General features: G+C 40.1%; 4 protein-coding genes across 7 annotated transcripts; all 4 read left to right on the top strand.

Annotated features, from left to right (window-relative positions):
* Positions 1-50: 50 nt before the first annotated feature.
* LOC121712197 (zinc finger protein 16-like) lies at positions 51-3,723 on the top strand. The gene is made up of 6 exons (XM_042096300.1): positions 51-435; positions 1,195-1,277; positions 1,575-1,671; positions 1,758-1,843; positions 2,147-2,231; positions 2,358-3,723. Exons 1-6 carry the CDS (start codon positions 153-155, stop codon positions 3,218-3,220), a joined length of 1,497 nt encoding a protein of 498 aa, XP_041952234.1. The 5' UTR covers positions 51-152; the 3' UTR covers positions 3,221-3,723.
* Positions 3,724-10,198: 6,475 nt separating this feature from the next.
* On the top strand, positions 10,199-15,179 carry LOC121712210 (zinc finger protein 880-like). Its single transcript, XM_042096301.1, has 4 exons — positions 10,199-10,577; positions 11,082-11,191; positions 11,291-11,372; positions 12,431-15,179. The coding sequence occupies exons 1-4, from the start codon at positions 10,268-10,270 to the stop codon at positions 13,390-13,392; spliced, it is 1,464 nt and encodes a 487-aa protein (XP_041952235.1). The 5' UTR covers positions 10,199-10,267; the 3' UTR covers positions 13,393-15,179.
* A 1,263-nt stretch (positions 15,180-16,442) lies between these two features.
* Positions 16,443-21,072, top strand: LOC121712142 (zinc finger and SCAN domain-containing protein 2-like). Of its 4 annotated transcripts, none has more exons than XM_042096220.1 (6): positions 16,443-16,855; positions 17,607-17,722; positions 17,862-17,952; positions 18,120-18,223; positions 19,779-19,890; positions 20,011-21,072. In XM_042096220.1, exons 1-6 carry the CDS (start codon positions 16,567-16,569, stop codon positions 20,952-20,954), a joined length of 1,656 nt encoding a protein of 551 aa, XP_041952154.1. In that variant the 5' UTR covers positions 16,443-16,566; the 3' UTR covers positions 20,955-21,072. The 4 variants fall into 4 exon arrangements, with proteins under 4 accessions (XP_041952154.1, XP_041952164.1, XP_041952146.1 ...); XM_042096230.1 differs by having other exon boundaries at positions 18,186-18,223; positions 20,008-21,071; XM_042096212.1 differs by having other exon boundaries at positions 17,610-17,722; positions 20,008-21,069.
* Positions 21,073-21,097: 25 nt separating this feature from the next.
* LOC121712163 (zinc finger protein 45-like) lies at positions 21,098-25,348 on the top strand. The gene is made up of 4 exons (XM_042096255.1): positions 21,098-21,514; positions 21,971-22,050; positions 22,499-22,607; positions 22,887-25,348. Exons 1-4 carry the CDS (start codon positions 21,247-21,249, stop codon positions 23,975-23,977), a joined length of 1,548 nt encoding a protein of 515 aa, XP_041952189.1. The 5' UTR covers positions 21,098-21,246; the 3' UTR covers positions 23,978-25,348.
* The last annotated feature ends 890 nt before the right edge of the window (positions 25,349-26,238 follow it).

Raw genomic sequence — 26,238 nt, 5'->3', positions numbered from 1 at the left:
ATGTTCTAGAGGCTTTTATTTTGATTACTCTGACACGGAAGCAGGATCTTGATCCAGCAGTTGGCTAGGATATTTTGCTGCCATTGATGTGGGCCAAACGAATGTGACCAAAAATATATTGTTTGTCTGTAAGAAATCATCTTTAGACAAAAATGACACACGTGGGATTCCAAACGCAAATAGCCGGTATAATAGAGGACCTTGCCAATGCCGCTGTTGCAGAAATTTGTAAAGTTGTGGAGAATGGCTACGCTATTTTACAAATAGAAATATCCCAAAGCCGCAAACAAAACGACGCTTTAAAAAGAAAGATACAGTTGCTAGAGGCTGATATGGATTTTGCATCGAAATACAACCGGGAGAGACTTTCATCAGTTAATCAAACTTGTAAAATTCCTGTTAAAAAGTCACCGAAAAAGAGATCCAGAACAGTGGGTAAGTTTCAGGTTACTCGCCTTGAGTTTCACTCTCTTTTGATGATGGAGAACATGTTATGTTATATCATGGCATGTCCCTGTCATGCCTTGTCAAGGGAACTTAGCAATTTCTTTAAGTTCTTCAAAATGTATCTGTAATTTCTTGGTGGTTTTCTCTTTCTTTTCTAAAAAAAAAAACAACAACATTCTAGACTGTTGAATTAACGCTTGTTAATTAATGCTGCAGTATACGGAATGACCAGAGTGAGACAAAAACATAAAGCTGTGAAAGAATGGGCTACAAAAATGAATGTGGAAATATGAAGAAGAACGAATGAATAAATAAGTAAAAACAAAATGAGGACATATGAAGGAAGATTGTTTTTCAATTCAGCATTCTGTTTTTTCAATTACTTTTGGCTTTTGGTGTAGCCTACACTAGGTTTTGCCTTTCCTGTATTACTATTGATATGCTTTTTGCTCTATTGCCATTGTTTTTCCTTGAAGGGGCATGCTGTCAATCAACATGGCTTTAGGCTGGCCCAAATCAATTCCTGCTCTAGAATTCACAGATTTGTAGGCCCACACCTTCTCACAGATGTATTTTATTTGCTTCATTTCAATCGATCAGTCAGTCATCATTCCAAAGGGTCACTACCGTTACATGCCACTTTGCCAGGTTTCTGCTGCACAGTGTAGGCTAGAGGAGTTGATTAGTAGGCTAGAAGACAGCCTTCTACGAGCCATCTTAGACTAAAAAATGTTTTTTTTCCACCAGACAATCCTGAAAATGAAGCAGTCGAAGTTCATCAAATGGATGGAACGTCTGGATTCAACAGTGAAGATGCCAGAAAAATAAATGTATGAATGTGGAAAAATCATCTTGTTAATTTAAAAAAGAGCTTTCCGAATTAAGGAGATAGGAACGTCATTAATTAAGATATACAGGGCATTTTTACTGTTAATGTTTATGCATTATGCTTCTATACACGATGCTGAATAACTCTTGCTGTTTTTAAATGAAGATGAAATGTGTTGAGAATCCATTAAAAAGAAAATGTTGATGTATAGGTCTGTTAACTAAAAGTATGTATAGCATGTGTCTAGTAGAAAATAGTTTGGCTCTAAGTTGTGTAAATCTCATGTGATGTTTGTCAGTCTGGTTGCACAGTGGGGGTGATTCCTGATGTCATTACAATCAAAGAAGAACGAATGGTAGACACAAGCGACTGTATACATGTGGATGACATGGAAGGTAAGCAAATGCAGATGAATGCATTTCACAGAGAACTTCTTTTTCCATAATCACAAAATTATTCTGATCTTCTTGCTATACTACAGTGCAAAAACACGGAGACAAATCAGTGGATGCTCAGCACAGAACAGTAGACACGATGCCAGAAATGTTGGACTGCAGAAACATAGAGGTTTGTCGGGCAGGTTCTCTTCTTATTATACAGTTACATTGTTTTTTTCAATTCCTGTGGTCAAATAGGTTTACACACACACACATACACGTACACACACTCACAATCATTAATCTGGTTCATTTGACCCTGGAAACTAGAAAACCGCTGTCATTATCAATGAATGAGATGTAAAGAATTACATATTGTATTGTGTTTTTACTGTAAAGGCATGCTTGAAAGTAAGATAAAGGATGATGTTTGAGCCGACAGAAGTTATTTTGTTTACATTATAATCTCTGTGTTACCTGTCATGTGTTGCAGTGTGCTGCCATTGACACAGGTGAACATATCAAGGGTGAGAGCCTGGATGCGTATATCAAAGATGATGAGCCCCATATATTTGAAGGTATCGAAAGAAATAAAAATGCCATTTTTATAGTTTGACCCCATACAGTCATATGTTTTTCATGTGTTTGATGTCTTCATGTTTTTGAAGTCATGTCTTTGGATTGTTGTTCCCTGAACAAACCAGAATCAGGAATGCAAGATGACACAAGGGACACTCTCTCAGAAACACATGAAGGATTATCAACATCTTATAGAGGCAGCAATGACACCATCAACCAGCATTCTTTGTTAAACCCTGACCATGACACAGGCTCCTTCAGCAATTTCCATCTTGTCAACTCTCTATGCCATGAAGGAAATAGCTCCAACTGTTCCTACACCACAGCAACAGACCTACACCAAGAGAAAATGTATCATGTTGACAGTTTCAGGCACAGAAGTGAATTGTCCAGAGACCCTGGAAGTGTAACTCCTGAATCAACCATGGTTGGTGAAATGCCCTCACTCAGTGCTCTTTCTACTACTCTAGAGTACACAGGCGTTCAGTATAGACCGCATAAGCAGTGGTTTGCGGGTAAGAAGGGGGGCAAGGCTTGCCAGAGTGGCAGCAGTCTGATCGAGCACCAGCGAGTGCATTCTGGAGAGCGCCGCTTTGTTTGCCCTCTTTGTGGCAAAAGCTTCACGCAGGCTTCCAGTCTCAAAAAGCACCAGAGCATTCACACGGGGGAGAAGCGTTTCCGGTGTTCACACTGCGGGAAGCACTTCTCGGACCCCAGCAACCTCCGCAAACATGTCAGCATTCATACTGGAGAAAGACCCTTCCGTTGTGGTCAGTGCGGAAAAACATTTAACCAGTCGTCCAACCTTAAAACACACATGAAGATTCACACAGGTGAAAAGCCATTCAGCTGTGAGGGCTGTGGCCAGGTGTTTGCCTATAAGATAAGTTTAGTGAATCACCAGCTAAAGAGCTGCTTAGGTGAGCAGAACTTGATGGGACAAATGCACATGGCGTCCATGGAGAAAAGACTGGATTCTAGTATTTAATTTCCCTCAAAAGGTCATAGAGATGTGTAAAAACTGGTCAATTTGTAACATGCAAGTATGTGAAAAGATATTTATACTTTGGTAGATGATTGACAGGTAATTTGGTTTATTTGCAATGTGGTGATCAAGGGCCTGTTTCTGGAGTTCATCAGCAGTGACTCCCCACCCTTGATTGTTTAAGAATTTGCTTAATGTACTCATGTCATGTCATGTCTAAAATGTCACACTCGGTTATATTATGTACCGTTATGCAGTACATTTAGTATTTTTACCTCACCAGAACATGAACACTCATTTTAAACCACCATGACATTTGGATGAATATACAAAATGCTGAATCTTTTTCATGTATGCAAATATACCCGAGCAAAATAATGTTGTGATGAAGTTAAGGTTATTTGGAATTTACATCAAGTATTTCACTTCACTGTACCGACACACACATGCACACACATTTGGACTATTTATCAAACATTAATAAAGTGCCTGCTCTGCTACACTTATCAATGCATGTGTTGTGGAATACATGTAAAACAGGTTGTGTAAATGTAGGGTGTCTCAGATATATGTTATTTATTAATCCCTAATAAATGGCTTCACATTTCTACCCCCACAGAAAGAGAAGAAAAACAGCTGTGTAATACTGTTAGACATTATTGTGAAAAAGAAAAAGAAACATTTCACACCATGGGCCCTAATTTTAGTGAAGGACAAAGTGCAAAGTCTTACGTATAACAGCTAATTTAATTACTTGGCAAAATCAACCAAAACTAACACTGTGGTTAAACGTGCCTTGCCTTGCCTAAATTCCATTTTCCAGCTCAACGTCTCATCCACTGCGGTCCTCAGAGTGTTTGCTGTGTTGCCTGTCCATTAATGCTAAGACGGTCAAGACTGTTTTCTTCAGTAAAAACTGAAGAATGGGAATGGGTTACCTGAAGTTGTACCTTGTGGTGGTTTTAGTACTTTCAAGACATGGACTCATTTGTTCATCACCATGCACTTAATTAATGACTCATTTGTTCACCATGCACTTAATTAATGAACTCTCTTACAGGGTTATGGTGTCGTGTATGGTGGGTTTTGTTCATTGTTGATATGTGATATTGTCATTAACGTTGATACTGTTGTTATGATTAGTTATTATGTTCAATGTAGGTTTTTCAACTTTATTTTAAACTTATTAACTATTGTTAACTAGTAGTGTTTACTGTATACAGATAGATAGATAGATATAGATTGATAGATACTTTATTGATCCCCAAGGGGAAATTCAAGGTCCCAGTAGCTCAAGACATAACACACAACATACACTACAGCATAAACAGGATGATGAAAAGAAAACAAATCCACATTACTAATAAGGGCAGTCAAATATACTAAGTAAAAGATAAATCAAGGATCCACATGAATGTACTAAGGATGTATAATGGTCCGGTAGTATAACTATATGGGCAATATACACAAAGAATTATAGAATTATAGAAGATATTAAAGGGAAACTTGGCAACTATTTCAACGTAATAAATCCGTTTAGAAATCATTTAGATGGTTAAATGACCTGTTCTGGTGAAAATGGTGACTTTTCCCGCTGCCCCTAGCGTCCCCAGGCGGAAAACCAACCTTGCAACATTGAGACTACCGTCCCGGAAAGAGAAGTGAGAAACAAGAAACTTGTTTTAAATCGTGTTTCTTACCTTGTAACATCCACATTGTCTACCGAACTTATGCTAACCGTTTTGCTAGCTTGTAAACAAATCCATGTGCTTTATCATTACCTTTTTCCACAGTTTGAAATAGCATAATGCACAATTTCTCCAGCAGAGGGGGAAATCCTGCCAAGTTTCCCTTTAAAGAATTATAGCAGCAGTGCAAGGATAGGTTTGGTTTAATGTAATAGGGTATCAGCCATTGGTCAAGTATGAAGTTAGACCACAGTCCGGACTAGGGGATGGAGGGAGGTGTTGTTCAAGTGGGCTAATATAGCTAGTATACAGTGTAAGCAGTAACAGTGGACAGCCAGAGGTCATGGAAGTGTAGAGGAATGAATGAAACCTTTATTGCCCCAATTAAGGTCTGGTGGCTGGAGACTGGTGGCTTGTGACCAGCGTCAGTGTAGTTGCATTGTTCATGGTCATCTTGTGGGGGAGGGGTGAGTTGGGCAGGCCAACAAGCAAGAGCAGTGTCTGAGTCAGCAGGGGGTGGTTGACGGACGACTGCCTTTGGAGCTGGAGCAGGGCAGTCGAACTGGATCTCCCTCAACAGAGCTGCTACTCTTCCTCAGACCAGTGATGGTCTTCATTCCATCCCAGACCTCCTTCACATTGTTCTCCTGCAATTTCTGTTTCACCTTCGTTCTGTATTCCTCCTTAGCCTCTTTCAGCCTGATATAGGTCTATACTGTAAGTCACATTGGACAAAAGCATCTGGCAAATACCATAACCTGATTTTTCCTCATTTTGACCCTCTGCCCCCTTTCACATCTGTTCCCCCCAATGTTTACTCCATGGATATGGCCTAGCTTTGTAACAGTCAGCCACAACGCTTCTGTTGGATTTTGGTTTTGGAGGATGATCACTGAAAGGATCTGTAAAAGAGTTATCCAAAGATGCTGAAAAGGCAAGCCAATGGCTAAGGCTGAGGCGATCCCAGACTACTTGGGGTCATTTGTAACCTTTCACTGACTTGTGAAATCTTGTTTCTCGAGTGGTGGTTGTTGGTGCCCGCACCAATGGCTTATGTTGATTACTGGGTTACTGATTGTATCATAAATGACCACAGCAACAAAGAGGATTGATTGAAGAATTTGTTGGAATTTGATGGTGCCCAGATCAAGGGCATGTGGTTTGTCTAGTTATGTTGCTGATTAGATCATAAACAGACACAGCAATGAAGAGGATTGATTAGTGTCACACTAGTGTGCCGCAGAAAATTACCCAAATGTCACTCACTGGTCCAGAAAAGCAACTGTTTGAACTCATTGATTGTATGATTGCACTATTTGTGGTATGCGGGCATTGTACAACGGGGGCCATATCCAGTATTCACAGAATCATCACATATCCAGTTCATAACAACAATTAAATTAGATATAGTCACCTACAAATGAAACCGAGGTCGCTTGTTTTATTGAGCAGGTCTTCCATAGAAGCCATAATAAGGCCATATCTGTGTATTATTTGAAAATTTTGGCTATGGTATGTTTATTTTTTCTTAACACAGGATGTTAGTGTGCCGTGGGACATTTTAAGTGTCAAAAGTGTGCCGTGGCACAAAAAAGGTTGAAAAACACTGGATTAAAGAATGTGTTGGAATTTGATGGTATTTATGACCCTACCCATACTTATACTTAAGTATGAGTAATTCTTCTACTTAGCCTACGCCAAACCCATGTGGATTGCTTATTGTCAAAATATCTCAATCGTATTTTCATCTGACCAGAACACTATTCTAGGCAAAGCCCCAGTAGCCTAGCCTGACATAGTCATACTCAATTCTAGTCAGAATATGAGTCTGATACTGCTCCATTGGGACGTAATTATGGGGCGTGTTTCAACCGATACAGGGGGGGGAATGCCTCTGCACTCAATTGGATAGACCTAACCAATCAGAGCAACAAAATAGCTTACCGTGAGGTGTAGGAAGAAAACACACAAACCATCCTTCTTCTCCTATATAATCCGGTGGACAGCCCATAGAGCCCCATTGTGGACCCGGAAATGTTGAGTACACCAAAGTTTTATGATGGAAATATTGGTTTGGTCACATTTTACTCTCATTAAGCTTTTTTTTGGTACAATTTAGACAGATTTTTGGAGGATAGGGCTGTAACGATACACCAACCTAACAATTCGATTCGTATCACGATTTTTGACCCACGGTTTGATATGAACCTCGATTTTTCTTTTTTTGGAGGGGGGGCTAGACATTTCAATAGCCTACCTTAGAATACCAGAGGATTACAATGTAATATATCTGTATTATTTTACATCCAGATATAAAAAGAGAGAATACTGAATGTCTGATATTTATGACAGCACACTTTATGCAGATTAGCCTATAGTTTAAGCCTACTATTTCTATTACAACTCTACCACATTCAGCTGTCTTGTTGTCTTGTCGGATCCTTTTGCTTGGGCCTCCTCCTAGCGGTGAGCATGGACGGATTATGAACTTTCGGGCCCCTGGGCCCAGATGTATTAAGGGCCCCCCATTAATTGTCGCATATGTGGAAGGGGGGTTTGGGGGTCCTTCCTCAGAAATGTTTTAATTTGTTTGATGTGATTTCCTGTATTCTGGTGCATTTTGGGGATGGCCAATACTAAATTCAATCAGATTCATAGCCTACATCCTGATGTGTTGATATTGAGGCAATGATTTCATGCAAAGGCTTGGGCTTCAGGGTCCCCTGACCCCTTGGGCCCCTGGGCCTGGCCCGGTAGGCCCGTGCAGTAATTCATCCCTGGCGGTGAGGTCTTGCTCCTCCATGGAAAACGTGCCCATCTACAGGTGCTGCTTTGGAAAGCAGCAGACCATCCTGATCCACCGGCTGTGGATATAACCGCGTTTGGAGGGAGTTAGAAGACAGGTATGAAGAAAGAAGAGGAACTTGCCCACCCTCGATTCAAGTCCTGTTGCTCCTCCTGATTTGTTAGATGTTATCAGCTGTAACTGTGTAAGAGACCTATGTAGTATTCAGTATTTCAATCTGTTACAGCTATAATGTTTGTCCAGGGGGTGGCAGTAGAGCGTTTATATCAGTATCCAAAATGCTATGGCTAGTAGAAAAGAAGAAGAGTGTGTTCAGTTTTAACGTGGGTTCTGAAGTGTGCTGAATAGCAGAATAAACGACGAACTTTTCTAACACCGGTGTCCTTATTTCAAGTCGATGCCAGCGGTGTAATAACTGCAAAGCTGGGTTAAAACTGTGTATACATGTATCTGGAAAGTAGGCCTGGCCTGCACTAATTATTGTTTCTGCAAAGGCAGTGATGTTACATGTGGCAATATATTTACACATCAAAAACAGCAGAAGGACAGGGATGAAGAGTCTGGAGAAGATGGCGACAGGACAACGGATGAGGACAGTGAGGAGTAGTAGAGGCTAGTTCTTCCCTTTGTTACTCAATTGTGAGTCACAGCAGAGGGCCAGTGAATAGCTATTTCCAAAATGATTGTGGAATTCAGAAATAACTTGAGAATCCAAATTATTCCTAAACACTGAACATTTTTATCCTCCAAAAATCCGTCTAAATCGCCCCCAAAAACTCAAAAATCAGCATAATGAGAGTAAAAACATGACCAAACCAAGTTTAAATAGTGATTTTGAATTTTGAAAATGTCAGATATGGACTCAGCATCTCCAGTAACCCCTAAAACATACTAACATGGTCCATTTTGGCCAAGCAGCTCTTATAATATGATCAATATAGGTGATTATGCTAATTAGCTAAATTACACAAATTGCCCAACATATGCAAATTAGCATCCAACAGTTTCTGCATGCTGGGAACCCATACTATATATTTCCATCATAAAACTTTGGTGTACTCAACATTTCCGGGTTCAGCTTTCTGTCCACTGGACTAATATCCCCTCCGTTTTTAAAAATAATTCTGTTGAACAGTGATATGCTACAAACATGTTAAACAGCTGGGAAAGGCTGTTGCAAATCCTTCGAACAGGTGGTCAATCAGAGATTTCAAACGAATGAGGGAACATGTCACAATGCAACAGCGCTGTTTTCCCTTGATGAAAGTGAAACCACAAGTTTTCCCACATCTCAACTTTGGCCAAAGTTTTCAGAAATAATCGTTTTCAGTGATACAACCTCATTAAATAATATGAATTTTCCATATGGGGTCTTAAAAGCCGTATGCTTCTAGCCACAGCGTTTTTGTTTCAAACATAAGCCTAATCAAAGCTCAGATGACGTGATAGACCAGACGCTGTTGCTCACCTGTCTATCATCGTAAAGCCTGATTTGATTGGTCCGCCCGATATAAGGCGAGCATACTTCCACCACAATGGAACAATGCCAGACCGAACTTCCCGACCTCAAATGTTGTGGGCGGGACTAAGTTTGGAATGGCACCCAGGCTACCAGTAGCCTATAGCAACTCCAGCCATATACCTTTAGCCTCGTGAGACCATCCTGATCTCGCGAGCTTCAGTTTTCCAGATGCAGAGCAGGTTAATATACCTTAGTAGTTCAATGACTACAAAAGCTCTTTCCTGGCATGCATTTGAAAGTCTGGAGGTAACTTCTGATGTTTTTTTTTAGACTTGGTGACGCATTGGTGGAGGGCATTGATGCCTCAAATGCATCTAAGAACCATAAACATAACATATAGCGGTTTATTATAGGCCTATTTCAAAACTGCTGTTGTGGACCTCACAATAGCCTATATAGGCTATTGTGTGTAAATAAGAGAATGAGACAAAGTGTCAGAGATATTAGTTTGGTTGACAAATACAGATATTATATTCATATTGAAAACTCCATAGGAAAAGATACAAAAACATGAAAAGTTAATTTTGTTATAATAGGATCATGTTTTAACATTGGCTATTTTCACATTACTGAGAATGTCTTATGAAATAACCTGAAATCATCTTATCATGAAATTATGAACCTATGTGAAGAAAAACCTACACTAAAGACCTGCCTGATCTGAAAATGTTCTACAGATTTGTGCTTTGCTGTGGTCTACTTTTGTTGTAGGCCTAAAGAAATTTCACCGTGGACCAGCCGTGGACATCAATGGGCATGGCTAGCACTACGTGACCGGTTCATAGACAGTAAAAGAAAGGGGAACCAAAGATTGTTTGGGGGAAATGGTTCCTGTGCTGTAGCCATTTTTGTTTACGTGACCTTGATTCCTAACGATTCCTGACGTCACACTAGCCATCCCCATGGATTGGGCTACTTCATACTTTTATTTTGATATTTTACGATACTCACCCGGAAATGTTTCTGTGGTTCCTTAAAATGTGTGTTTACATTCTACAGCCGCTGACATCGGTGTACAATCTCAGTTGATAACAATGTCCTCTCCAATGTCTAACTTAGTTGATGTCCACGGTCAGATAGCCTCTATACTGGAGGTCTTGGCCAACGCAGCAGTGTCAGAAATTTGTAAAGTAGTGGATGATGGCTACGCAGTTTTGCGCCTTGAAATTTCGAAGAGTCAAAACGAGATCGACTCTCTGAAGAAAAAACTGCACATGACGAAACTTCGTTGTCGGCGCGTATGCTCGGAGAGGCATGGAGCACAGGGATATGGTTTAGGAAGGTTGTCTTCACCTGCTGGTGTCCATATGCGGGGCAAAACATTCCACTCCATTCAAAGCTTCCGTGAGTCGCCCAGATGTTGTGTTTAAGTCTTGTGGCGATGAGATTTTATCGGGCGACCCCCATAGTATGTGGTCTTATGGACAGCTGCACTGCCGTTCTAGAGATTTCAGATATTATAGCAGAGGTCTGTAAATAGTATCCTGAGTAGCCTATCCCACATTTCATGGGTTTAGTCCGTAGGCCTACTAGGCCTAGTAGTTTGGAGGGTATCTTGATACAAGAATGCTACTATTTGAAGCAAGGTTACTGGCTTATCCAGATAACTTCAGGAGTCACTGATCCCTAAATTATCTTGATCATGTTCTTTCGACATCAGTGCCTAGCCAACTCCTAAGCCAGGAGCCTAACCTTCAATTCATTGTAGGCCTGTGCCTCTCATGGGTTAGTTTGTTTCATGCATCTTAAAAGGCTGTATGCTTTCCCTTATAGGGCAGGGCAAATGTAGTTCTAAATGCAATGTTGATATTAAAACTTCATGGGAGTGGTGTTTTTTTCTATTTACAGAGAATAGCAATTCAATACCAGAAGTGGAACATGGTTCTGTGTCACAAAATCAGGATACCAGTCAGAAGCGGCCCTTGCACAGAAATCAAAATACTCATGGCCAGCAGCAAGTGAGATATATATATATATATATATACAGATAACCTTTTAAAAGTGACAAAATGTAATAGTTGTTATTGTATGACTCATGACAACTTCCTATGTTTTAGTTAACAGGTGCAAGCAAAGAACTGGCAACAGTCAAGACTGAAGATAACACTGCAGATTATACCACATCGTGTCTATCAAGAGGTAGGCAATGCCAAGTTGGGAAATTACATCTTGTTGCTCAATACTTCATTACACATGTCCACATATCATTGGGTTGTGTTCTTTCATTCATGCCGTTCATGGTGTTTAATTTTTGAAGAACAGAAATTATAAAAGAAAAGAAAGTGAGCTATATAAACAACCTCAAATTAAATTATATGTTTCAATCACATAAATAAAGATTTTGCTTGGAAATTTAATTAACCCAGATATACATTTGCTAGGAGGTCTATTTTTAAGAACATTTTTACCTTGGCTTTGTTGAATAAGGAGAGTTTGGTCTATGGCCGCAGAGCTACTGTGTACCCAAAACATGGTTGTTTCCTCCTTCATATGGAAATCTCTGACTTTGAAATGGCTGCTAAAAACAGGCCAATTTAAAGAGGACAGAGAGTGTGACGTAAACCATCTCTCTGATCACTGGCCCCTTCCACACATTACGTTACCACTTTGAGTTAGAGATTCAGGTAGAAGCAAAGAACTGTCTCTGGTAGAAGTTGTTGGAGCCTGTAATGCACGGTGATTGGCTGCCAGCCAATCAATGTAAAGGTCATTTAATTATTCATTTGAGAACCAGATAAGCATGAAGGGGTGCTAGATATCTGCTAAAATGGGCCATTTTATTCCCCAACCTAGTTATAGAGTTATAAATGGTCTTGTGAAAAGAAATAGCAGCTGACCATGTTTCTTGACAGACCAAAGCTGCTTATCTTTTCTGTTAACATCAGAGAACAGAATACTTTGTTCCTCCATTCTGTCACCTTTAATATTGTACATTGTGTAATCTATTATTAAACACTCATAGTAATCAAATAATCAAACACTTTGCTATCAATAACTGAAAATGATATAGCATATGCATCATTCCCATTGTAGTCTAGGCTACAGCATGAGTGGCAGACGTAAGGCGAACTAGAACCCATTGATGACAAATGCCAACAGCTTCTCATAATATATATCAAATAATTACTGCACTTCTCTATCCTAATAAAGCTTAACACTGACATCTTGTTGTGTGTAACTTCTTGCTGGTGTTTTAGAAAATGTTGTGACCGATGACTACAATGAAGGCTGTGTCAATTCCTCCGAAGAAGTCAGGACGGAAGAGACAAGGCCCCTTCAGAAATCAGACTCCGACAAGACCAGTCACCCTCATCAAGCCCACACTTTGAAGCACAACAGAGAGGCAGAGAGGCAAACAGAAGATGATTCCCAGTTCAGGACTTGGCAAGAAGCTGGTCAGTTACTAGAAGATCCTTTAGCATGGGCCCAGGAACAGAGAAAGTCAGGTGCTAACACTAACATATCAAATGCAGATGTGGATCATGGGACTTTCTCCAGAAATAAGGGCACTTCTGAGAGTGCCACTAACTGTCTGCTCTCAGCTGGTTCCATAGACTGGGAGCCAGATCTGGTGCTTGTTGATTCAGTGCCCATTAAAGTGGAGACAGACATGACCTCAGACTGGAACATATCTGAGCATGGGAATATGATAAGTAACAGTACAAGTGGCTCCAATATAACATGCCCTCCCTTAAATCACAGAGGTGAAATGCCCACCACATCACCTTGCCACCTGACTCAAGCTCACCAGGCAAACCAGGCTGAGAGGTCCCAGCAGCTTGGCCGGGCTTCATTAGGGAACACTGGCAATGCCCCTTTTCGTTGCATATCGTGTGGGAAAGTCTTTTTCCAGATGGCGCACCTCAAGCGACACGAGCGCGTGCACACAGGTGAAAAGCCGTTTGGCTGCGTCCGCTGTGGAAAACGCTTCTCACACCGCCACCAGCTTACAAACCATGTGCGTGTGCACACGGGTGAGAAGCCCTTTCGCTGCATCCACTGCGGCCGCCACTTCACACAGTCCAGCCACATGAAGAGACATCTGAGCATCCATACGGGCCAGACACGATCCCACAGCTGCGCTGGCTGTGGGAGATGGTACACTACACAGGGCAGCCTCATCAGGCACCAAAGGTCAGGCTGTAGTTTTGGGAGCTAGCAGTGTTCTCAACCACCAGTTTGTTCATTTCCGCTGTGCCTCTAGCCCAGCTCTAGTCTCTAGCTATAGGCTTGCATTCAAGAGACTGTCCATGATTCTGTTGAAAGATTGTTGATATTTGAGCTTTTAGAACTGTGTATGAATACCGGAGTCATTTTTTTGTTTTTTTTAATGCACAAACAGCGCCATCGCCAAGCAGGCTGTGTGGAGCAATTTGCTGAATTGTACAATACGTTTATCCAGTTGGGCTTATAGACTTACAACCCCCCTTCCAAAATTGTGATGATGTGTAAAATGTAAACATTAACAGAATGCTATGATTTTCAAGATATGCAGCCTAAATCATATGTTTAATAGAAAATAGTGCAAAGATAACATCAATTGTATTGTTTTTAAAAAATATAGATATATGGTCATTCTTAAATGGAGAATGCCAGCTATATGTTGGGACAGGGGAATGTTTACCACTGTGTTGCATCACCTAGTCTTTTAACAACATTTTCTAAACATTGGTAACTGAGGAGACTAGTTATTGGAGTTTTGAGCAAGAGATGTTATATATTTCAGCTGCTCAACAGTCTGAGGTCTTCATAATAGTGTTTTCCATCCCAATATACATCAAGTGTGACAGGTCTGGGCCGCAAACAGGCCATTTTAGTACCTGGACTTTACTATGGAGCGATAACTCTTGTAATATGTGTAGAATACAGTTTGGCATTATTTTCCTGAAATATTCAAGGCCTTTCCTGAAAAAGACATTGCCTGCATGATTGCATATGTTGGCCAAAACCTGTATAACATTCAGCATTCATTCTGGCTCTCCAAATGTGCAAGCTGCTCATATGGGCAGGCACTAAAGCACCTCCATACCATCTTAGATGGCTTTTGGACTGTACACTAATAACAAGTTAGATGGTCCCTCTTCAGCCCAGAGCCCAGTATTTCTAAAATGAATTACACGTTTTGATTGGGCTTACCACAGGACACTTGTCCTACTAGAGTTTTTCAGAGTTTGTGGATGGAGCATCAAACTGTGTTTTGTAGACTGATAATCAGAAGTTTTCCTGAGCCCATGCAATGATTTGAATTACAGACACAGCTGTGTTTTTAATGTAGTGTCATCTGATATATCGGTGATGAATACCACCACATATTTACTTCTGAGATACTCAACCAATCTGAGATGCTCTTTTTCTACCCAATGATGATGCCAGTTAACCTAGTTGTGAAATGTTCCTCCTTGTTTTCTCTAGCATTGCACAACTTTTCCAGCCTTTTATTGCCCCATCCCATTTTTTTAATAATATGTATTGCAGGCATCAAATTCAAAATGAGCATATATTTTTTATAGAATTGTGAAATTGGTCTATTACAACATTTAATATGTCGTCTAAAGTCTAAATATGGGTGCAAATGATTTGCAAGTTATCATATTCTGTTTTTATTTACATTTTACACAGCGTCCCAACGTTTTTGGAAATGGGGTTGTAAAATGTATGAGGTTACCAAGTTGGAGAGTTTTTCTATAAAGTGGCTGCAAGAATATACAACTTGTGTAGATTTACTTGAAGTGTTTTTGCTGATGAGATTTTTAAAATGTTGAGATCTATGAGAGACCTTTTCCCTCATGGTATTAAGCCTTTTTTCAGTGTATACATTTGTAAGGGGGTGGGGTGTTGTAGCCTAGTTAAGAAAGACATTTGATGTAAATAATAGTAGTGTCCTCTCTTTCCATTTCTCTATAAATGTCACAAGTTGAGAAAGATCAATAAAATGTTGCTATTGTTGAATGTTTTGGATATGGTCTCTGGAACTCGAGACTCTTGCCTATGAATATCTAAAATGTGCACATATGTAATTTGCTGAGGAAAGATTAAAGAAAAAACAAACTTTAAAATAAAATGTATGTGGCTAAACTTCCAAGGCTGACTGAAATCTTGACTTCCAGAGTCATGTAGTGAAAATGATTAAAGACAAGGCAATACAGGCAGCAGTGAAGATTAATTACGATCAGGGATGGAAACCACGGCTGGGTACATGTTACCTCCAGTAAAGTTCCAGCAGCAACTCCAAAGTTCTCTGGGCGAAGCCCTGTTTTATAGCAGTTCATCACACATAATTACGTTGTTTCTACAAATCCATCATACATTGTGGATTACAAACCCATGACCATCATTTCCAGCAGAGACAATACACAACTCAAAGGTTAAACAAAATGCCCCTGCTATTGGAGGCTGTTTATTATATGTAAGCACTATTCTCTGCAGAGGCATAGGTAATGCATATTAAATAGTCACTTGTCTGCCTTAGGGAATGTTCTCACTGCCCTATCAATGGATGTCACGGTCACCTGAACTTCATTAGAGAGCCATTCATGGAGAGATTTAAGTTGTGTGTACATAATGTAGACCTGTGTTGCATTAGTGAGAAACTCAAATACAGAACACCAGGGGCCCTAATTTAAAATGACGGGCAGGTGCAAAGTCAGTCTATGAGCAATGTTCTCTTGCATGAACTAAGGGCATTGTGGCGTGAGACAGCTTTTAGCTGACCCTGTTTGTGTTTAGCATCTTTCTCGTATTAAATTTGCAAATAGATTTTGCATAGTTATTACAAGCTTCAATTAGACTTTAGATTTTGCCCAGCATTTAAATTAGGGCTCTAGTTCTAACAATTGTATGTAATGTGAACCTGAACTAAAACGTAATACAAAAATGTAATATTAAACACATGCAGTGTAAGTAGTCTATTTTTTCTCCCACTGTCACATCACTGATATGAGAAGGAGATTGCACTGATAGTATTCTAAAGGAGAATCTGTTGTTGTAAAGCCTAGCAGTAACACAAACCCTTGTTACTTTTATAATAGGCTACTATAAAGACAAATGGAAGTACAGGTTTTGTACAGTGCTCATACATTCGCCAGCCACTACTCTTGAGATGATGCTGAGCGAATTGGCACAAAAAGTAATGGGATCGTCTTTTAGGAGCTGTACGGTAAAAAAGATAACAAAAAAACAAGCCCTTTGCGTCACTACTATTGACGCCGCCTTCCATCACTGGCTGTAATGAAAAAGAGGGCCTAACCTTTACCATTTTAAACATTGTTTTCATCCTTTATTGTTTATTTAATTTCACATAAGGAATTTGATCTGACCGTGGGCAGAGACAACAATGTCTCACTCCATGGATTTTCAGGGGCAAATAGCCTCTATTATGGAGGTCCTGGCCAATGCAGCCGTGGCAGAAATATGTAAAGTTGTTGACGATGGCTATGCCGTCGTTCAGCTGGAGATGTCTCAGAACCACAAAGAGAACGAATTTCTGAAGAGAAAGATAAAATTAATGGAGCTTCAGATTGCTAAACTTCGTGCCGAACGAAGATGTCAAGACGGGACTTTTCTAAATCGTTTCCATGGTGTGCAATTGCTGAACAGACAAAACAGAGAGAGGGCTAATTCAGGTAGGCTACCGCGACACATTATCTGATCTTGCATGCTTGATAGTTGTTGTAACATTAGGCATACACATGTTCTGAATTTAGGGCCTGCGTTTGTGGTTTTAGGTTTATGTGGTTGTCACTGGCAGTGGAATGATGTTGTTATCACTCCAACATTAGGTACTAGGCCTAAAGTCACATTTATTTTGGTCGGGAGCCTATCGCGGAATCAACGAAATTGTTGAGAGATGTGTAGGCTAGGCCATGCAATTTATAGATATATACTTGGTTAGATCACTGAGATAGAGATGATATAACAATTGTTATTACTAAGTGACGTGCGTGTAGGTCTAAAAAATGTGAGGATCGAGAAGAGTGATAGAATCTAGATAAATCTGTTAGCCTACGATCTTTTGTGAAACTGTTCTATTCCTATGGCCATTGAGGCTGGGATAACAAGATGCAGGCCCTAGTGGTAGAGGTGCTAACTGTAGGTGAGGTAGGCTATGGTTTAAAGACCTTATGTGTTGCTAAATTCTCCAATTCATGCATTAAAATAAACAGAAAGTGAGGTAGATTGAGGGTAACATTTTGTTTTACTTTTAATTATTCCCAGACTGCACTGATTTCCTTGACCACGTGTATACGTAGACTATAATTGCTTATTAGCCTATGTTGTACCTCTGTTGTTGCTGCTTCTTTTGGGATCTGACTCTTTACAGAAGAGATTTTCTAACAGTTATAACAATTTTTAATCACTAATTACTTTGATCAGCAGCAGGATTGACTGTGAAGAGTCGCTTCAGGAATTGGGATGTCCGCACTAATACGCCACCTACAGAAGCGCCGGTAGAAAAGTCTCCACATGTAATTGCCAGCAGTAAAGTTGGGGTAAGTCAGAGGTTCCCCCATGAGCTGCTTCTGATACAGTTTCAATATGTGAATTTGGTTGTGTTCAACAGTATGTTCACTGAAATGAGGTGCACAAAAACATGTCAATGTGTTGATAAAGATCTTTTTTGCCTTGTAGTCAGACGACATGGAGGAGGGAGAGCCAGATTTGCTGATTATCAAGGAGGAGAAGCCAGAGGAACCAAAGCCCCTTGATCAAGAGGCTGAGGGTAAGGAGTTTCAGGCATACCATCTCAACACCTGAATCAATATCTAAAGCTATTATGTTGCCTTTTGCCCACTGTAATTACATTTGTATATTCAAAGCAGAGTTGTATGGAAAAATGTACACAGTTCTCCAAAGCCCACACTGGGAGCCTGTTTTCTCTCTTTGCAGAATCTGGTCGTTGTCTTGAAAGTGCCTATGATGTTGATGATGATGCACCTTTCCTGCCTTCTGCAGTCCCCGTGGAGCCCAGGACCAGGCATGCAGACGTGGAGGTCAGTGGATCAGACTCCGTCCACAAGTCAGAGGCAGAGTCTGAAGGGCTAAAGCACAGTCTGCCGCACACTGGATCTGAGCTCAGTACTAAAAGACTGTATCATACAAACAAGGCTCAACTAGTCCATAAAGGCCAAAGTCCTTCGACACTACCCGTAAATAAAGAGTGGACAGATTTGGGAGTCATTCCATCATCTCTTTGTCAAGCCACTGAAACAGGCTCCATGAATCTGGAGGAAAGACCAGGCGGAGTAGTTGATGGTAATAGCATAAGCAGACCTTGTTCTTCAGCATCAGAATTGCAGCCTGATGTGATTGTGGTTGAGCCTGAAACACCAGGGCATTCTGTGCAAAGCAGCATCAGTTGGAGGCAGAAGTTGTTGTCCAGTCATGGGGAAATAAGAGAAATCAGGCAGGGGAGTAACAGTAAAGCTCAAGGTGTTACTAATACTAGCTTACAGCAGTGTCATGAATCACATCGAGAGAATGTTATGCAGCCACAGTATATTCCTATAAGCTCTTCCTCGGATCACAGTTCTAGGCCTTGTCCCATGATTGCCACAACAGTAGGTAATCATGTACATGTGGAAGGGACCCAGACCCACGAAATTTATCACACTCAAGTTGTCGAAGCTCTGGCCAGAAATGTGCCGCTCAGCGATATTAGAAGCAAAAAGCCCATTTCCTTTACTCTGCCACGTCCATTTGGGTGCTCAGTTTGCCAGAAGAAGTTTGTCACAGAACAGGACTTGAAGAAACACCAAGCTATTCATAGGAGGGCAAAAGCCTTCCCTTGCTCACTGTGCGGAAAGAGTTTTGTAAGCGCAAGTCAGCTACACATGCACAGGAATGTCCATACAGGGGATAAACCATACAGTTGTCATCTGTGCTGGCGAAGGTTCTCTCATCCCAGCAACCTTAAGAGACACCAAAAGCAAGTGCATTAGCACTATAGAACATTTATAACAATGTGGGTTTTTATTATCCTTTAATACATTATTTATGTGTTCATTTCTATTGGAATTTTTTAATTAAAGAAAAATTTAAGTCATTGCTGTAAAAATGTTTTTAGATTTTATAACAATAAAGCATATCACTTGCTTCCAATAACGTTTTATCTGTTGCATTTCTATGTTACAAGCGACACTTTTAATCCTTTAGATTTTCCCAGTCATATTCATTATTATTATTATATCTTATATCATAGTTACAATGAAACACCACTGTCTTCACTGGGACTGAATTTCTAATGATAAAATACATAACCCTTGGTTGATCAGTCTGGTGTGCTATGTTTTGGGGTTGCGAAAGTAAAGGCATTTTAATAGCTTGTGGACAATTTGTGATATATGAACCATAATCAGACCCAGACCCACAATAAATAGATTTGAATAGGGCACTACAACAAATGAGCATTCCATTCAAAATTGTAGAAAGAGGTTGGGTATATATGATAAAGGCTCAAGTTGTAATACATGTCATCACCTTGATGGTGGTTTTGGTGAATAATGATATCTTCGTTTTCATTTATTCACATCACTTTTCTTTTTCCAGGATAAAGTCCTGGATGATAGGAAGACCATAACCAAACCAGTTAAACAGGAGAATACAGAAGAGACAATAGGCATCAGTGAAGGTTCTGATAAACCAGGAATCAGTGCAGAAGGTGAGTTTGTGGAAAACTAGCTGAGACATGTAAGAATACGCTTGACGGATAACAGTGAAATAATATATTGATATATGTAGTATGTATGGTTTGAAATTATGAAATCTATTTCCACAGAAGTCTTCCATGTTGTTGAGGTCAACATACCAGACAAAGCCGTCAAACCAGAGAGCAGGAAAGATGGCATGAGGCAAAAACCGCAACTCGCAGGCTCTAGAAATTTCTCTAAGTCACAGCGCAATCACTCTGAGTGGCCATCTTGTTCCACTAGGCCTAGTCTAGACCATTCATCATTTCACGTCAGCAGCAGGCTTGGGCATGTCCATGGAACCATGGGTGAGCTGAGCCCAGGACGTCCGGATGAAAAGCCAGATGTCATAATAATTGACCCGTCTACAGTTCATGAAGAGCAGAATACACAGTCCCAGTGGCACAGTGACATACAGATGCAAAGAGCCAATAAACAACCTGAGTTCTGTAGACAAGAATACGCGGACAAAGATATGCAAGGGCTAAGAGACCAAAGACCACATTCTCAAAAGAAGGGGGGAAATGTCTTTGAGTCAGAGTCCTATTCAATGGACATGAACACACTTGGGTCTTATAATATGTGTGTTGGCCTTGATAATTCATCTGGTGAATCACAGGGGCAGCAACTTCCATGGGTGCTATCAGACTCAGAAGACAATGCCACCTCTGCTACAGTCCCCTCTCAAAGGAGGAGCAGATCTTTCTGCTGCACGCTGTGTGGCAAACGCTATATGACTGTCAAACAACTCAAAGTACACCAGAAGATCCATGCTGGAGAGAAGCCCTACTGTTGTATACAGTGTGGCAAGCGATTCATCCAGCTATACAGCCTTAAACGGCACCACAGGGTGCACACAGGGGAGAAGCCTTTCCGCTGTGGCCAGTGTGGAAAGCAGTTTGCTCACTCCAGCAACCTCAAAGTTCACCAGACCGTCCACACAGGTGAAAAGAACTTCCATTGTGCTCAGTGTGGGAAAAACTTCTCCTTCTTGAGTAATCTCATCCGACATCAGGCAATTCATGTAGCAAAATAACCCTTTTTATTATATAGATATAACTGTAAATTATGTAACCATCACATATACCAATAAATAATTTTAAAAAATAATAATGTTGTAACAACATGCATTTTTTTGTGTGTGACTGCAAATAATAAAGGTTGTCTAAAGTTGTAGCCTACTCTTGTTTCTAAAACGTCTTATGTGGCACGGTGCTGCTTTCAGAATATTTACGGTATTCCGGAAGAGAAAATAATAGTTTATGAAATGGGGATTTGGTGAACGCATAGCCTTACGCACTCTTTCAGATTGCACGCAATTTTAAAATATGTCTAATTCTATAGATTTCCGCTCACAGATCTCCGCAGTAATGGAGGTTTTAGCAAATGCAGCAGTGGTGGAAATTTGTAAAGTTGTTAATGAAGGCTATGCTGTTTTTCGACTGGAGATGACCAGAAGCAGGAGAGAAAACGAATCATTGAAGAGAAAATTAAAATCAATAGAGCTTCTCTTATCTCAAGATACAGACAACGGGACAGAAGGAACAACCGCCACTATTAATCAAGAGCAGACCAAAGAACAAACTCATTTAGCAGGTAAGGTTGCTCTTCTAATATAGGCTAGTTCAGTGCACGAGTCCCGACGTTTTCCTCAAACAGACCAGCCAACCTTACGAAAAAGAAATATTGTAGGCCTACATTTCTAGTATAACTATAATTATCATAGCAGCTAGCTATACTACACATCGTGGTTACTGTAATACTATAGTAATACCTACTGTAATAACTCTGTGATGTCCTTGCCCTCTAGTGTCCCTACTTCTATTAGCTAGCCTACCACAATTGTGTTTTTCAGATTCCTTTTTCGTAAGGGTTGAGCTGCGTGTATCCACATCACAGTTGGAATTTTGCATATTTTAGATATTAGATACAGCTTAATTTGCCTTAGTGAAGCCTACGTAACCTATGACAAGATAACCAATAACGGATAAATAAATCCACTGGTATCTTTCATGAGGTCGTGTTCCACTATCTTTGTCCATGTCTTTACAGTTGGAACTAGTGAGACACCTTCTGGAGGAAATGGAATCACTGCCTTCCATGATGATTTGGGCTCTGCACAGTCTTGCATGGTTGGTGAAAAATTGTTTCACACTTAGTTCTACACAAGCTATTTATGACCATTTCAAGGGTCCCATGAAACTTTTGATACAAGCATAGGTCCAAATGCTTGAGACTGAAACGCTTCATTAAAGAACTCCCAGTTTTCTGCAATTGCATTGCTTGGCTATTTTTCTAGGCCATTATGCTGGTTCAATTTTTTGTCTTTTAAGATTAAACTGGCTCAAACGAAGCTAGCTGGCATATTTGTAAGATTTATTAGCATTTAAATGTTGTGAACTGTGCTGTTGGTGTTTGTAAGGTTTTTGCATCTTTTATTAGCCTATTTAGAGCAAAACTTAGGCTTCTGTAACAGGATCACTTAGCATAAACTAATGTGCCATTGGACTGATGGTTGTATGCCTGTGCAGATATTCCATTTACATTAACATGTCTGGTGTATTTTCGTTTTTTCTTAAGCCTGCAGTCAGTTCACCAACACACTCACATGTTCCAGTAATAAAAGAAGAGATGGTTGAGCAAAATATAAGAAGTCAAACGCAAGAAGATGAACATTATAGAAATGACTGTAAGTTACAAATACTAATAATGATAAAAAGAAATTGCCTAACATTTCCCTACAATGGATGGACCTGGTGTCTCACCCTGCACCACTTTTACTACAAACTTTCCTGATATTGCTTTGTTTTTAATAAAATGTAGGTAATGATTGATCCAGTCCATAAAAATGTTTCTCACAACTTTTCCCAGAGCGTAGTCCTAATTCTGATCCAAGATCACACAAGTGCTCATGAAAACTCACCCACTAAAAGGAGGATTTCCTGTGTCTTTGCTTTTCTTCACACAGATACGTCAAAGGCCAGCAAAGGTGAAAGACCCTCAGCTTCCCAAATAATATCCGATTACCCTCATGATCTCATGGCCACAGGTAGACATCAAAGTGCTGACCTGGAGGCCCCTGTTTTGGCTGCTAATGAGAGGACCCTGTGTCAAAATGACAGTCAATATAGTCCAGAGATTGAAGTGCCTCCTATTTCCAGCCAAAGTAGAATCATGTCATCTGCAGAGGAGAATAGTTCCCAGTCTCCTCACCCAGACCTTGAGCTGATATCCAGTACAGGCCAGACAAGTTCTTATAACAGCACATCATCTCTGAATTTCGTTGGATGGAGGCCTGAAGTACCCACTGACTCAAGTTCGTTGAAAATGGAGGCAGATGACTGTGCATGGAAGGAGGGAAGCTCTTTTGAGTCACACACTAAAGGGTATAAAGCTGGCATGATGGGAGTAGGAGACAACAGCGACCTGAATCCCCTCAATTTCAAGACTGGAGTAGATACTCAAATGAGGCATGACTGTGTAGGGCTAGATTTCAGTGCATTACCTGATGTCAATGAAATGTTCAATGCAAGGGCAACCAAGATCCACCCAACAATGATGAGAAGAGAACTGCAGTCATTGCCAGGCTACGAGGAGAGTTTTGTTGACTTTGGTACGGCCTCTCAGCTCAGGCTGGGAGATGGTTCCAGTTCTCCTGACCATGCTGGGCCCCCACAACCTGGTCAGGCAGGGAGATTGTTTGGCTGCAATTTCTGTGGTAAACAGTTTCCACATCTCCATCAGCTGAAGACACACAGAAGAGTTCACACGGGAGAAAAGCCTTACAGCTGCCCTCAGTGTGGCAAACGCTTCTCCCAGTCGAGCCACATTAAAAGACACATGACAGTTCATACCGGGGAGAGGCCATTTGGCTGTGCGTTGTGTGGAAAGAGGTTCTCACAGTCTTGCAGCCTAAAGGTTCATCAGAGGGTGCACACCAACGTCAGACCATTTAGTTGCACTCAGTGCGGGAAAAGTTTCTCAGTTCTTAGTAATCTTGTAAGACACCAGACTGTACACATAAGCATGAAGACTAATCCTGGGACATTAAATATCTGACATTGTTTAAGTAGTTGAATGGATGAACTTTAGGATGGTATTCAGTGTGTTGGAATGATGGGTGATTTTATTTTAAATGCATGTTAATGTTCGAGTGCTATACTGTAATTGTTGTGTTTTCAGCTCCTTGAGGAGATTAGTCATAACAAAGCGAAAGAAAAAGTAAATAACACTGCTAGATATTTGCTATCAAATAACATGTATTGGCAAGAACCTGGCAAGATGATACACATCATTGTAATTCAATATATTATGATTATGATTTCGGGATTAGGATTCAATATAAATTATAGCTATGCTGTAAACAAGGCAATATGTTGTAATTTTCTAAATCTTTTTTGTCAGCTTTGTTTGTTTGTATGTTACTTCCACTCTCAATTTACAGTGTTGTGTTGAAGTGGAAGGGTTAAATGGCTGCTGAAGACAACCACTATTTGAGGTCAGAAGTTTAAACAAGTAAACGTGTGACCGCGCACATCCCTTTTCACCGTTTTGGATGGGTGCTGGATCAGAGAAATGACTCCAAAAGTAGAAGAGAGTGATCAACACACCATATCGCTCTCTTGAAAGGTTTTTATTTTGCGTTTCAAGCCCCTGGCTCCTCCTCAGGCTACCTTCCTGTGCGGATCACTCTTACTTCAGGAGTTTAAACACAACACAGCATGAACCACGATCTGCCTTAAAAATATTTGCATGTAAACTATTTCAAAGCAATATTTTTACGTTACAGTATGGTGAACTCATGAACAAATATGTTAACCAGCTCCCAATGAATCTTTGCATTCAACTGTTACATGGTTTTTCTTTACTTTATTGACAATTGTGCATGTGGTGTATTCTTGTGTAAAAACACTTTTGTTTTTACATTTTTGTATACTTTGTCCTGCACCTGGCCTAAATATAGATGGGATGTGCACACAACCACTCTGACTTCTTGTCTGGGTGCCACCTAAGGGCGACTAGCCAGAATACTGAATCATCTCCTTGTATGACAATTGATCTGTGGCCTGATGAATATTTAAACTCTTTACAATTACATTGTAGCCCTCTCCAGCTTTATTAAGCTCAGCATTTTTGTTGTTGTTGCAGGTCTTCTGATAAATTTTACTTGCCAGGCATGGATCACATCAGAATATGCTTCTCAATTGTTTTTTAATCAGTTAAAGTAGCTCTAAACCACATGTTCAAACTTGTGTCATTATTTGAACTCCATATTTGTTAACTTCAAACTCAAATTAGCTTTTGTTGAAGGCATTAGACTTGAAGTTCATTTACTTTTTATGAAGGTTTGAATGTTTCCATATGGACAGGAACAATGTATTCATTTGTGTGTTATCAGTGAAAATAAAATATGTTTGTTCATTATTGTAATTCAAATTTAAAAAAAAGTCAGTATTTTAATACACATACATTTATAACTTAATGTCAGTTATTCCAAAGGACTCACTTTGTCTTACTATAGTAAGTTATAGTGTATTATATTTTATTCTTCTACATAGTGCTGTTAAACATTCAAACATTTCTACATAGTAAACACCACACTGTCTTTTCTGTCATATAGTTGTTCTCTCTCTTTTAATTCTATTTTTTTGTGCTGAATCCTCTTTTCAGAAATACCTATGAATTGGCGCAGAAGTGCCCTTCATGATTCTATTGTGTTGTGTCTTTTCACCCGTTTTGACTGCATCTGATGCATCTAATGTGTGTGTGAGTGTGTGTGCTCCTGGCTTCCAGTTTTCCACCTCCCGCTTACTCCATATCCACGTTCTGCCTCCTCCCCCATCTGACGAGCAGCTTGTTTTTTGCTCCTTTCATCCAGGCCCAGAGTTTATAGTAGCCGCCAGGTTGATTTATAGTACTTTTTCACGTAGAGTCTGCTTTCTGCTTGGACATATTTGTATCGCCCATAGTTCATGAGATAATTTGCATATTTTAATAAATTAGCAGATATATCTCAAAGACATGTATTGATCATTTGACTGTAGTGTAACACCGGGATCAGGAATTGAACCTGTGTCTCTGGATTGCTAGGGCAGTTGGCTAACCACTACGCTAAAGATAGGACTCAGAGGTAACGTAAGGAGCTGCAGAGGTAACGTAAAAAGTTCAGATTTAATAAAGCATTCCAAAAAGCTCAGTAGATCCAGACAAAGGCTCAAAACAAAGTACAATCCAACTAAGGCAGAGCAGTAAGACAAGGGGCAGTAATCCAAAATAGCAGTCAAAAGGTCCAAGTAATCCAAAGGCACAAAAACAAAGTT

Source organism: Alosa sapidissima, chromosome 1 (assembly GCF_018492685.1).
Source record: "Alosa sapidissima isolate fAloSap1 chromosome 1, fAloSap1.pri, whole genome shotgun sequence".
NCBI lineage: Eukaryota > Metazoa > Chordata > Actinopteri > Clupeiformes > Clupeidae > Alosa > Alosa sapidissima.
Note: the sequence above shows the minus strand (reverse complement) of the source record. Positions and strands in the feature narration are given on the sequence as shown.

Bases quoted from the DNA above. Each gene is read 5' to 3' on its own strand.
- LOC121712197 (XM_042096300.1), top strand. From the start codon at position 153: ATGACACACGTGGGATTCCAAACGCAAATAGCCGGTATAATAGAGGAC. The intron at 1,278-1,574 runs GTATGAATGTGG...GATGTTTGTCAG, and splicing joins AAGATGCCAGAAAAATAAAT to TCTGGTTGCACAGTGGGGGT. The intron at 1,672-1,757 runs GTAAGCAAATGC...GCTATACTACAG, and splicing joins ACATGTGGATGACATGGAAG to TGCAAAAACACGGAGACAAA.
- LOC121712163 (XM_042096255.1), top strand. From the start codon at position 21,247: ATGTCTAATTCTATAGATTTCCGCTCACAGATCTCCGCAGTAATGGAG. The intron at 22,051-22,498 runs GTTGGTGAAAAA...TTTTTTCTTAAG, and splicing joins GCTCTGCACAGTCTTGCATG to CCTGCAGTCAGTTCACCAAC. The intron at 22,608-22,886 runs GTAAGTTACAAA...TTCTTCACACAG, and splicing joins TGAACATTATAGAAATGACT to ATACGTCAAAGGCCAGCAAA.
- LOC121712142 (XM_042096201.1), top strand. From the start codon at position 16,567: ATGTCTCACTCCATGGATTTTCAGGGGCAAATAGCCTCTATTATGGAG. The intron at 16,856-17,606 runs GTAGGCTACCGC...TACTTTGATCAG, and splicing joins CAGAGAGAGGGCTAATTCAG to CAGCAGGATTGACTGTGAAG. The intron at 17,723-17,861 runs GTAAGTCAGAGG...TTTGCCTTGTAG, and splicing joins TTGCCAGCAGTAAAGTTGGG to TCAGACGACATGGAGGAGGG.
- LOC121712210 (XM_042096301.1), top strand. From the start codon at position 10,268: ATGTCCTCTCCAATGTCTAACTTAGTTGATGTCCACGGTCAGATAGCC. The intron at 10,578-11,081 runs GTGAGTCGCCCA...TTCTATTTACAG, and splicing joins CCACTCCATTCAAAGCTTCC to AGAATAGCAATTCAATACCA. The intron at 11,373-12,430 runs GTAGGCAATGCC...CTGGTGTTTTAG, and splicing joins CACATCGTGTCTATCAAGAG to AAAATGTTGTGACCGATGAC.